The sequence below is a fragment of the Carassius gibelio genome, chromosome B2, assembly GCF_023724105.1.
Source record: "Carassius gibelio isolate Cgi1373 ecotype wild population from Czech Republic chromosome B2, carGib1.2-hapl.c, whole genome shotgun sequence".
Lineage (NCBI taxonomy): Eukaryota > Metazoa > Chordata > Actinopteri > Cypriniformes > Cyprinidae > Carassius > Carassius gibelio.
Genome location: NC_068397.1, coordinates 31697098 through 31709821, shown reverse-complemented (window position 1 = coordinate 31709821; position 12724 = coordinate 31697098). Strand labels below are relative to the sequence as shown.

General features: G+C 41.2%; 1 protein-coding gene across 4 annotated transcripts in view; it reads right to left on the bottom strand.

Annotated features, from left to right (window-relative positions):
- Positions 1 to 5504: 5504 nt before the first annotated feature.
- The window catches only part of LOC127951410 (midnolin), a 12762-nt gene continuing 5542 nt past the window's right edge, over positions 5505 to 12724 (bottom strand). The window contains exons 4-8 of one of the 4 annotated variants that reach the window (XM_052549293.1): positions 12338 to 12631; positions 11670 to 11755; positions 11422 to 11585; positions 11143 to 11388; positions 5505 to 6875 (exon numbers count right to left, since the gene is read on the bottom strand). In XM_052549293.1, coding sequence (XP_052405253.1) covers positions 6652 to 6875; positions 11143 to 11388; positions 11422 to 11585; positions 11670 to 11755; positions 12338 to 12631 — 1014 coding nt within the window. In that variant the 3' untranslated portion in view covers positions 5505 to 6651. Of the gene's footprint in view, positions 6876 to 11142; positions 11586 to 11669; positions 11756 to 12337; positions 12632 to 12724 lie in introns of all 4 variants that reach the window. The other 3 variants (XM_052549295.1, XM_052549294.1, XM_052549292.1) reach the window with 3 other exon arrangements.

Sequence of the window (12724 nt, the reverse complement as noted above, 5' to 3'; positions counted from 1 at the left end):
GTACGGGGGGTTAACCCTTTCAATGGTATAATACTGCATCTAGTTCCACCACAAACTGATTGTTTGGATCTAGATGGGTGAGGGCTGGAGTGGTGCAGAAAGAGGATTTGAGTTGTAGAAATGCTTGTTAGGCTTCAGGTGTCCAAGAGAGAGGTCAGTAGAGCTGACCCTTGACTATAATGGGCTATGAAGCGCAGATGCAAGTTAGGAAATCCCAGGAATCTCTGCAGCCCCCGTGACCATGGTGGGTTGTGGCCAATTCCTCACTTATTCCACCTTGTTTTGCTCCATCTGGAATAGTGGTAAAGTGATATTGTTTTTTTGAAAGCCGATGCTGATGCCAATATCTTGGAATGCAGGGTGGATGATAGTCGATATAAAGCTGATATAATTTTTTTTTTAATTAATATTTAAGAAATTTGAAATCATTTGAAAAATTTAAAAAAAAAAAGTAAAATTAACATATTTATAATTTAGATGACAAAGGATTTTACACAAATAAATAAATATTTAATGAAAAATATAATTATAAAGGAATTAAACACTGTAACCAACAGGGCACTCAGTATTCTGTAAAGTTTGTGTGCATTGTGAATCATATTTTTCAAATAAAACCAGGGTAACACTCATTTTACATACAGCACACAGTGAAAATGACATGAATATGGTAGTGGGCAAATGCATAAAGCACAGCATGAACAAACCATCACACAGAGAACATGCGATCATGCTGGATACACACTTCACAAGATCCCACAGCTGGCCACTTTGCAAAGCAACTTTACAGAAAATTAAGTTTCTACAATATTTAGTAGTCACTTATCAGTGGTGACTGTCAGTTTATGTGCCCATGACAGGGATTTTCAGAAAAATTTATACAAGACGTAGTCAACCAGAGGATGAAAACTATTAACAGCAATTATTATATGATGCAATCACACTTGTAGCAATATTTGTTAGTCCGGTCCCACTTTATATTAGGTGGCCTTAACTACTATGTACTTATTTTTTAATGTAAGTACAATGTACTTATTGTGTTCATATTGTATTGTAAAACACTTTTGCTGCTATTGAGGTGGGATAGGGGTAAGGTTGGGGAGAGGGTTGGAGGTATGGATAAGTTTAAGGGTGGGTTAAGGTGTAAAGTATGGGTCAACAGTGTAATTATAAATGTAATTACAGAAATTAAATACAGATGCAATTACATGTAGTTTTTTTTTATATATAAGTACAATGTAAAAACATGTATGTACACAATAAGTACATTGTACTAAATTATTAATTAAAATGTAAGTACATAGTAGTTAAGGCCACTTAATATAAAGTGGGTCCGTTAGTTTTGTAAGTTCTTTCAGGGTCAGCATCATCTGAGATCCTCTGAGGGGTGGGCATCATCTCTTCTCAGGTGTTGTGGATCCAGACTGGACCATGTATAAATCCTCGTTACCAAGGGATGTAAATCGAAAAAGCTCTACTTCCTTTAGTGGAGTAGCTGCTGCATTTTGGACGACCTGTAGCTTGTTTATTGAAGATGCAGGACAACCAGCTAGAAGTGCATTACAATAGTCCAGTCTAGAGGTCATGAATGCATGAACTAGCTTTTCTGCATCAGAAACAGGTAACATGTTTCGTAGCTTGGCAATGTTTCTAAGATGGAAGAACGCTGTATTTGTAACATGGAAAATATGATTTTCAAAAGACAAGTTGCTGTCTAATATAACACCCAGATTTCTGACTGTAGAGGAAGTAACAGTACATCCGTCTAGTTGCAAATGGTAGTCTACTAGACTCTTTGTACTGTTTATTGGTCCAATAAGTAATATCTATGTCTTATTGGAATTTGATAGGAGATAATTATTGGTCATCCAATTTTTTACATTTTAACACACTCTGTTAGCTTAGATAATTGAGAAGTTTAATCTGGTCTTGTTGAGATATATAGCTGAGTATCATCAGCATAACAATGGAAACTAATTCCGTATTTTCTAATAATTTTACCAAGGGGCAACATGTATATTGAAAATAGAAGGGGACCTAGGACGGATCCTTGTGGCACTCCATATTTTACTGATGATAAATGAGATGACTCCCCATTTAAATAAACAAAATGGTAGCGATCGGACAGGTAGGATCTAAACCATCTTAGAGCCTGCCCTTGAATACCTGTATAGTTTTGTAATCGATCTCTGAGTATGTCATGATCTATGGTGTCGAACGCAGCACTAAGATCAAGTAAAACTAGCAATTAGGTAAAATTCTTCAGATATTTTTTGTTTCAGAAAACCTTGACCGAATGTTGTGAGAACGTTCTCTGTTAGTTGAGATTTAATATATAGCCCAAAAATATCTTTCATAGTTACAATTCTCAGTACTGAACAAATATCTTAATTACTGAAGGATATATGGCCATGAAATGTGAGTTTGTGTGTGTGTGTGTGTGTGAGAGAGAGAGAGAACCCGTCACATGACGCAGGCAGATAGACAGGATGTGACATAAACGCTGCTTCCTCTTTCCTCCCCACTTCCTCTTCTCTGTCAGCTCACAGGACGTTGGGTAAGAGCGAGGCCTGTGCTGCTTCCTGTCTCACACTGTCATTTCCTGTTTGGTGACGCCAGCAGCGTTCACTTCCTCTGAAGAGCATACACATTAACAGCAGAATTACAAATAAACCATTAAACACAAACAGACTGTGATGATCAGCCAATCACAGGCCTGCAGACTGATGATGACAGAGGTCAAAGGCTCATGGATATTAATATCAGACGGGATGTGATCATTATTGATCTCTGAAGATGAAATACCTGCTCATTAGTGAAGGGTCAGAGGAGATCGGAGTGATGAACATCAGCGTTTATTACAAACCTCATCCTCAGCCTTCATCAGTGTAATAAATGAGTGTGTGTCTGTTATCAATCACATTCATGTTCACACACACACACACACACACACATGCACGCACGCACACGCACACGCGCACGCACACACACACGCACACACACGCACCCACACAGAGAGAGAGAGAGAGAGAAAACAGTTAAAACTACTGCCATAAAGTGGCTATGAATAGTAGTAATATTTTTATACCATCACATGCCACCAGATGTCAACAAATCCACCAGATTTTTAGGTTTTGGCTGTCTGAACTTACTGGAATTATTATTTTTTTAACTGAAGTATAAGAAATATTAAATAGAGTATAAAAATGAGCATGTTTTACATAAAAAATATAGTACTTTTAGAAGCATAGAAGTATATATTTAGAAAATATTTAGAAAAAATACATAAATTGATTTTATTTGATCAAAGAAGTGATATGATATTTGTTTTTGTGCAGTGAGATGAGTAAACATGTTCATATTAGTGAGATCATGTTCACACTTGCACACAGAGTCTGAAAGATTCATATCAGTTTTTTTCCTATTGTTCATTCTTTCCGATCAAACCGCTTGCTGCGGATGCAAAAACACAGAAAATCCAACCTGATTTATTTTTTTAATGATGGATGAAAGTTTTGGAGGCAGTTTGTAAACATAATTGACACAGTGCAAGCTTGACCAGAATTTCACACTCCATGACCTTTACTCCTGATTTCTGTCACCATGGCAACATCAGAGCTGTCAATCCATGCAGGAGAAACAAAGTAACTGAGTTAATTATTTGTAAAAGTAACTCAAGTTAAACAGTAATGTTTTACTTTACTAGTGACCTAACTTGCGTTACTTGTAATGTGTTACTCTTGTGTTCCAGCACAGGCATCTAAAGATTCATAAATCAAGATATATTTGTACCACTGGTAGAAATGTTATGTTTATTATAATGTTTTAAGCACATGTAATGTTTTTTTCTGAGATAACAAGACTTCATATCTTTAATTATCTTGCATCTCAAGCAAATGAGATGATTTAAGGATGTTTAGATATTTCCAATGAAAAAAAAAAATATATAGAAAGGTCTTTTTTTTTTTTTACCACAGTTTCGAAGGGATGGTGACACAAATGGGAACTTTAACAAAGAGAGTGCAGAGATCAGGATGGTTATGCTGTGTGTATGATGCACACATTATGATGTCCACGGCTGATGTTGGTGGTTTAATGTGTGCAGGTGTGCACTAACCAGTGTGTTACACCCGTCTACACTATCTGCACTTGTTTTCATGCCTTCTGATGAAGCATATTCATACAAAACCATCATTATCTTATGCTAATCAATATATTTTAGAAAACCCCGATTTTAAATTAATAATCAGTCAGGAAAAATTTTTTTTAAAAAAAGCTATTCCAAAACGATTCCAAAAGTTACAGCAAGAAAACTCATTTAACATATTTTAGTGAAGTTGTTCAGTACTCACAATCAGACATGTAGTTGCTCGAGTGACGCTTGATCCAGGTTCATCCTCAGATCTGATGATGTGATTGTTCACACGTGTGTCTGTTAATCTTCCTTGTGTTTCTGAAGCAGGATTATTATTGATAACTAAAACCATTTAAAAAAACTAAAAATTCTGTTACTTTAATTAAATGTTAACTTTTTTCAGCTAGTTTCCAATGCAACATTTTTCATTTTCGTTTGAGTTGAAGTACTAAATAAATCACTATTAAATAATTACAGCTAAATAATAATAATAATAATAATAATAATAACTAAAAATGTATAAATAGTAAATAAAAATGATAAAAGCTGACAAAACACAACAAACTACCAGAACTTTAAATTTAAAGTGTAAATAGGAAATATGAAAAAGAGAGAAATGTTTACATTTTTAAGAACTAGAACTAATTCAAAAGAATCCTAAACCTGTAACAGTACATGAATGATGCTAAAGGAGCAGTAACTGTTGTTTTTGTGTGTGGTGTTTCCAAATGTCAGACTCACGGCTTTCTGTTTCAGATCCTGCTTCAGTGTGAAACCGCTGAGAAGATCAGACCAACGGCTGACACACACACACACACACACACACCTGAGAGATCAACACAGACGGCATCTACACCAGACTCTCTCTCTCTCACACACACACACACACACACCTGAGAGATAAACACACACGACGCAGACCATACTCACGCTACACACACACTTTCACCTGTGAGATAAATACACACACACACTCACACACACACTCACACACACACACACACACAGCTGTGACCAACTGCTTTTATCAAATATTGCTGTTGCATGTTTTCAGGCTCATCAGTGGATGCTCTGCAGTGAATGGGTGCCGTCAGAATGAGAGTCTGATAAAAACATCACAATAATCCACAGCACTCCAGTCCATCAGTGAACATCTGGAGAAGACAAAACCTGAAACACATCCAGCATTAAGATGATTTTAACTCAAACACATAGAGTCTATAATCCAGAATAACACTTCCTCCAGTGACAGTTCTGACGGCACCCATTCACTCCAGAGCATCCATTGCTGAAACACTGATGCAGTGCAGCATTTAATTTTTCAGTATTGATATGTTAAATCAGAGGAGAAAACACTAACAAAGAGCAAAAATGTTTTAATCTTAAATTTATTTAAACGAAGAGAAAACACACAAACATGAGAAAGAAAGAAGAGTGAGAAACTGAAGCGCAGAATGCTTCACAGTAACCAGAAGAGTTTATAAATGAACATCTGCTACCGCGTCTCTGAAACGCTCAGGATCGACTCCGAACATGAGTGAATCCTGCTTCACTCGGAGCGTTTCTGAGAGATGAACGAGAAGAAGTGTGAGCTGCAACAACACAGAACGACCCAGACGTTAGGAGCTGGATCACACTACAGCTGCTTCCCTTCAGCGCGTCAGAGATCAGATCCTGCTCTTCTTCACACATCACTGTTCCTCAGCCGTTAAACACTCACAGCAGTGTGCTTCAGCTTTCACAATGAGTCCAGAGCAGAGTCTGTCCGTGAGAAACACCGTCTGACAGGAGAATAATCCACAAGAAAACACTGCATTACCACTCCTTATCCTGAAACAATGTCCACGCCATACTTCAGCCCCAAAATAAAGGGAATTGTATTTTCTTTTATAAAGAAAGAAGCCTATTTTAAGCACAATTACAAAATATATAGAGGAATACAAATTATATATGTTTGTGTTTTCATTGATGTACACAAATAACTAAAATAGAAACAAAAATGCATAAAAAACAACAAAGAAACAAAAACCCTTAAAATTTATTTTTAAATAAATTATAGTTTATGAAAAATAATTTATTTTCAGTAATAAATGTAATAAATTATAATATAGTATTTAATAATATATATATATATATATATATATATATATATAATTTCCCCCCGATTTTCTCTTTTCATTTTAATAGAGTTATATAATTATAAATATATATATATAAATTAGATTATTATCTATGACTTCATTTTCTTCATAAATAAAATAAATACATATTCATTTGATTTAGGGGTGAAATAGGAGCGGTTTTCATGAGATTCGCCCAAATCCAGGGTGAAAATAATCAGCGGTCTGACTGTGATCTCAGACGGACATCTGTCCTCTGAAACAAGATCAGAATCCCATAATGCTCCGGAGAAATGAAGGGTGTAAACACATGTCCCAGAGCTGAACACCTGATGTGTTAATGCTTGAGCGCCGGCTCCTGAGGGACTGTGTGTTAATGCCCAGGAGGAGTCACACTCGTCACACCACGATGACCTCGGGGCTGATGTCCGCCGGGCCGTCGTGTCTCCAGACCGGCTCCTGGTCCAGCGGGAGCGATGGGTTCTGGTGCTGGGTTCTCCAGACATACGGAGCACGAGTCTCTCTCCGGATCTTTCGTCTCAGACGCCTCTGCTGCAGTAACAGTCTCAGCTGATCCACCTTACAGCGCATGGCTTTATTCTCCGTCTGCCGCAGACGCTCGCCTGACACACACACACACACACAGAGAGAGAGAGAGGAGTTCAGACGACACACACAACAACAGAGCTGAACAGAGCACCACAGGCCACACAGTTCATTTATTTTATATAAAGTGTATTCAGTTACAAATAAAATAGTTTATTATATGTGTGTGTAAAAATGGACAAATAAAAATGTTTTAGTAATGTTACTTTATTTAAAAATAGAGCATTTGATAGTGCATAATAGTTTTATTAAGATTTAGAAATGGTTTATAAATAAAAAAAAGTGTAATACTTTATATAAAATTAAAAACGAATAAAAAAAAGTAAAAAAAAAAGTATGTCAGTGACAGTAAAATAACGCGTGTATACAGATGAAAGAAACACTCTCAGAACACTTTCACTTTTACATTCACAACAAACATTCATCAGATCCGTCTCATGAATCACGTTCAGATATCATCGTTCACCTCAGAGGAAACACATCATCCAGACTCATAACTGTGATGAGAATTACTCTCAAATAATGTCTCAGTGATACTAATATAGCAGCACATTCACGAGATTCCTGAGTAAACCTGCACTGTTCTTCCAGATCAGCTGACCCCTGAATCACTGATGCTTCATCAGCATGTTTCCACTGCGCACACACACACACACACACACACGCACACTCGCACACACACACACACACACACACACACACGCACACACACACACACGCACGCACACACACGCACGCACACACACGCACACACACGCACACACACACACACACACACTCACACTCACACACACACGCACACACGCACACACACAGACACACAGACACACAGACACACAGACACACACACACACACACACACACACACGTGATGCCGGGAGCTGGGCAAAGCTGAATAATTCATGAAGCCTGTGTGCTGGAAAGACGTGAGTCGAGATAAGAGTGTGTGTGTGTGTGTGTGTATAAGGTCAGCAGCGGCTGGTTAATGTTCACTAACAGGGTCGTGACCCTCTGAAAGCCCAGAGCCTGGCGTGACCCCGCGGCTGACCTCTGAGCTCTCGTCTCATTCAGAGGAGAAACAGAGCATGATGAGACATGATTCTCTGTCTTTGTATCACATGTGACACCATTAACATTTTTACTAATATTAAGAATTCAAAAGAATTTAAATCACAGTTAATAAACATTCTTCTAGTTCATCAGCGTAACTGTTTGCAGATGCATGAGTGTATAAGTTCTACACCGCAGCTTGTCCAAATTAAATTAAATCTGATCTGATGCTGAATGTTACAGATCAAGACACAAATAACCAAACACACGAAGAGCAATGAATCAGAGAAAATGAGAAGTGTGCAAAGTTAGAAAAAACTTGTCTTGGGTCAGAATACAACTTCCCCTTCTTGTGTGTGTGTGTGTGTGTGTGTGTGTGTGTGTGTGCATATAGATCTGTCTGCAGCAACTCAATGAATTCTCACCACAGATAATTTACATTGCTGCCAGGAAAACGCACGCACACACACACACAAACACACACAGGACATCAGAACACTCAAACACACTCACACACTCGGGCTCTCTCACACTCACAGAGTCTCTTACACTCATAGAGTCTCTCACACTCGGGCTCTCTCACACTCATAAGCCCCTTTCACACTGCACGTCGGACCCGCAATATTCCCGTAACATTGCCTGATCGCCTTCTGTGTGAAAGCAACCACGTCCCGGAATTGATTACCGAATCGAACCCGGGTCGGGGACATAGTAACATTGCGGTAATCGATCCGGAACGAGCGCTGTGTGAACAAAAGCCAGATCTAATTCCGTATCGAAGTGATGACGCGCGTTATTGCGCGACTTTTTTACCGGCTGTTTTGAAGGAAGATCAACATTTGCGACGAAAACATATGTGCAAACTATAATGAAGCAGAGATCAGTTAGTTCCTCACTTTCCGCGCTGACGCCGAGATCGTTTGCTTGCTTCAGTTAAAGTATAATGTGCCAAGCGTTGTCGACTCGTACATTACACGTCACGCGCTGATGTCACGTGTCGTTACGGGATCTTCACAGGTTGTGTGTGAAAGCATGCACATATACCGGGTCATCACTGGCAGTGTGAAAGTGCAGAATCTAGCGACCAGGGAACAATTACAGGAACACTTTACCCCTGTATTTGCCGGAATGGCAGTGTGAAAGGGGCTATAGAGTCTCTCACACTCACAGAGTCTCTCACACTCACACACTCATAGTCTCTCACACTCACACACTCATAGTCTCTCACACTCACACACTCATAGTCTCTCACACTCACACACTCATAGTCTCTCACACTCACACACTCATAGTCTCTCACACTCACACACTCATAGTCTCTCACACTCACACACTCATAGTCTCTCACACTCACACACTCATAGTCTCTCACACTCACACACTCGGGCTCTCTCACACTCACAGAGTCTCTCACACTCACACACTCGGGCTCTCTCACACTCACACACTCAGTCTCTCACACTCACACACTCATAGTCTCTCACACTCACACACTCGGGCTCTCTCACACTCACAGAGTCTCTCACACTCACACACTCGGGCTCTCTCACACACTCATAGTCTCTCACACTCACACACTCATAGTCTCTCACACTCACACACTCGGGCTCTCTCACACTCACAGAGTCTCTCACACTCACACACTCGGGCTCTCTCACACTCACAGAGTCTCTCACACTCACACACTCAGAGTCTCTCACACTCACACACTCGGGCTCTCTCACACACTCATAGTCTCTCACACTCACACACTCATAGTCTCTCACACTCACACACTCGGGCTCTCTCACACTCACAGAGTCTCTCACACTCACACACTCGGGCTCTCTCACACTCACAGAGTCTCTCACACTCACACACTCAGAGTCTCTCACACTCATGGAGCCTCTCACACACACACTCGGGCTCTCTCACACTCAGAGTCTCTCACAATCATGGAGCCACTCATGGAGCCTCTCACACTCACACACTCATAGTCTCTCACACTCACAGAGTCTCTCACACTCACACACTCATAGTCTCTCACACTCACACACTCATAGTCTCTCACACTCACACACTCATAGTCTCTCACACTCACACACTCGGGCTCTCTCACACTCATAGAGTCTCTCACACTCAGAGTCTCTCACACTCACACACTCATAGTCTCTCACACTCACACACTCAGAGTCTCTGACACGCAGGCTCTCTCACACTTGGGGTCTCTCACACTCACATTCGGAATCTCACACACTCATGGAGTCTCTCACACTCACACACTCGGAGTCTCTCACACTCACACACTCGGAGTCTCTCACACACTCGGGCTCTCTCACACTCGGGGTCCGCTCACACTCAGAATCTCTCACACTCATGGAGTCTCTCACACTCACACACTCGGAGTCTCTCACACTCACACACTCGGAGTCTCTCACACTCACACACTCGGAGTATCTCACACTCACACACTCGGAGTCTCTCACACACTCAGGCTCTCTCACACTCGGGGTCCGCTCACACTCAGAATCTCTCACACTCATGGAGTCTCTCACACTCACACACTCGGAGTCTCTGACACTCACACACTCATAGTCTCTCACACACACTCAGAGTCTCTGACACTCACACACTCATAGTCTCTCACACTCACACACTCAGAGTCTCTCACACTCACACACTCATAGTCTCTCACACTCACACACTCATAGTCTCTCACACTCACACACTCGGGCTCTCTCACACTCACAGAGTCTCTCACACTCATAGTCTCTCACACTCACACTCATGGAGTCTCTCACACACTCGGGCTCTCTCACACACTCGGGCTCTCTCACACTTGGGGTCCGCTCACACTCAGAATCTCTCACACTCATGGAGTCTCTCACACTCACACACTCGGAGTCTCTAACACTCGGGGTCTCTCACACTCACACTCATGGAGTCTCTCACACTCACAGAGTCTCTGACACTCACACACTCAGAGTCTCTCACACTCACACACTCATAGTCTCTCACACTCACACACTCATAGTCTCTCACACTCACACACTCGGGCTCTCTCACACTCACAGAATCTCTCACACTCATGGAGTCTCCCACACTCTCACACACACACACACACACACACACACACTCGGAGTCTCTCACACACACACACTCAGAGTCTCTTAAAAGGAATCTCTTTCACACTCTCACACAGAATTTCTTATATCACACATGGAATCACACATGGAATCTCACACACACACTCACCGGAGGGCTTAAGCAGATGTGCATGCGGCTGTGGCCTGTCTGAGGTAGGTGATGGTGGGGGTGGGGGTGTGTGTGAGGTAGGTGAGGGTGAGGGTGGGGGTGTGTATGTGTGTGAGGTAGGTGAGGGTGGGTGTGTGTGTGTGTGTGAGGTAGGTGAGGGAAGAGGTGTGTGTGAGGTAGGTGAGGGTGGAGGTGTGTGTGTGTGTGAGGTAGGTGAGGGTGGGTGTGTGTGTGTGTGTGAGGTAGGTGAGGGTGAGGGTGTGTGTGTGTGTGAGGTAGGTGAGGGTGTGTGTGAGGGGCAGCGGAGGTGCGTCAGCGTCGGAGGAGATCTCTGGTAAAGCCGTGTGGCGCTCAGGAGGTCATTGAGGATCTGCAGGATGGTGCTGATGTCACGGCGAGGACGCCCGCTCCTGTCCTGACAGGCGGAGTGTAGAGTACCTGAGGTCAAAGTTCAGAGGTCAGCGTAAGGTCGAGACCAGATGCTTGTTGTGCTGTAATTCTCATGATGAAGCCACACTTTACCTGAGAAGGTTCCTGAGAAAACTCCCGGTGCGTGATTGACCAGGCTCTCGATGACGGCACCGGGTTTGCATCGCTGTGTGCTGCCTTCAGCCTGAAATTCATCATCATTACATCATGAATAAGTGTTAATATACAAGTATAGTTTCTGTACATATTTTAAATCAGATTTTTTTTTATTGTTATTTTTTATTTTATTTTTAATGTTAATTTTAGTTAAAGTTTTAGTCATTTTGATTTGATTTTTAAAAATTTATAATTTTTTTGTTTGTTTATATAGTTTTAGTTATCTTAGCATTTAAGTGTTATTTTAGTGCCAAGTATTTAAACTTTCAAGTTTTACGTTTAAATGTTGCCTTGGCACCTAGCAGAAATAAAAGTTTTTTATATATTTTTATTTCAGTTAAGGTTTATTTCATTTCAAGAAGCAAACTTTTTTTATGTTTTTAATTTTAGTTACCTATGATGTATAAATAACAGAATTAGAAACACTGAAATGAAATGAAACAAGTTTATGCTTTTAAATATTTGAAAAACGTATACTTGTGAGAATGTGTATTTAACCATTTATTGTTCATCTACTGTAACACATTACTACTGCTGCATATTAAAGGCCAGTATTTTTGCATTATAAAACAAATTTTAAGCTTAAAGTTTTCTCTCTTTCGTGTCTTACCTGAACACAGGGCGGGGCAGGGGTGGGGCTTTGAGCACTGTGGGTGTGGCTATCATGTGATGAGGGCAGGGCAGTGCGGCTCTTAAAGACGTCCTGTTCCCGCTGCTGTGAGTCTGAGGGGTTTGCACTGCTGACGGCCCCTGTATGCATCTGGCTGGGGACCGTAGGACCCCTGGACAGGGACGGCTGTCCTCCAGATGCCTGAGCCGCCAACTGCAGCTGCACAAACATCATGTGATCACCCACACGCAGGGCAAGGGTCAGCGGGCACCGTCCCGACAGGAAGTCACTGACCTGCACACAAACAAGATGATTGACAGACGTTAATGAGACTTACACGTTTCATTTAGTAGCACACGACATCTTTCGAGTCCAATCTAACGTGTT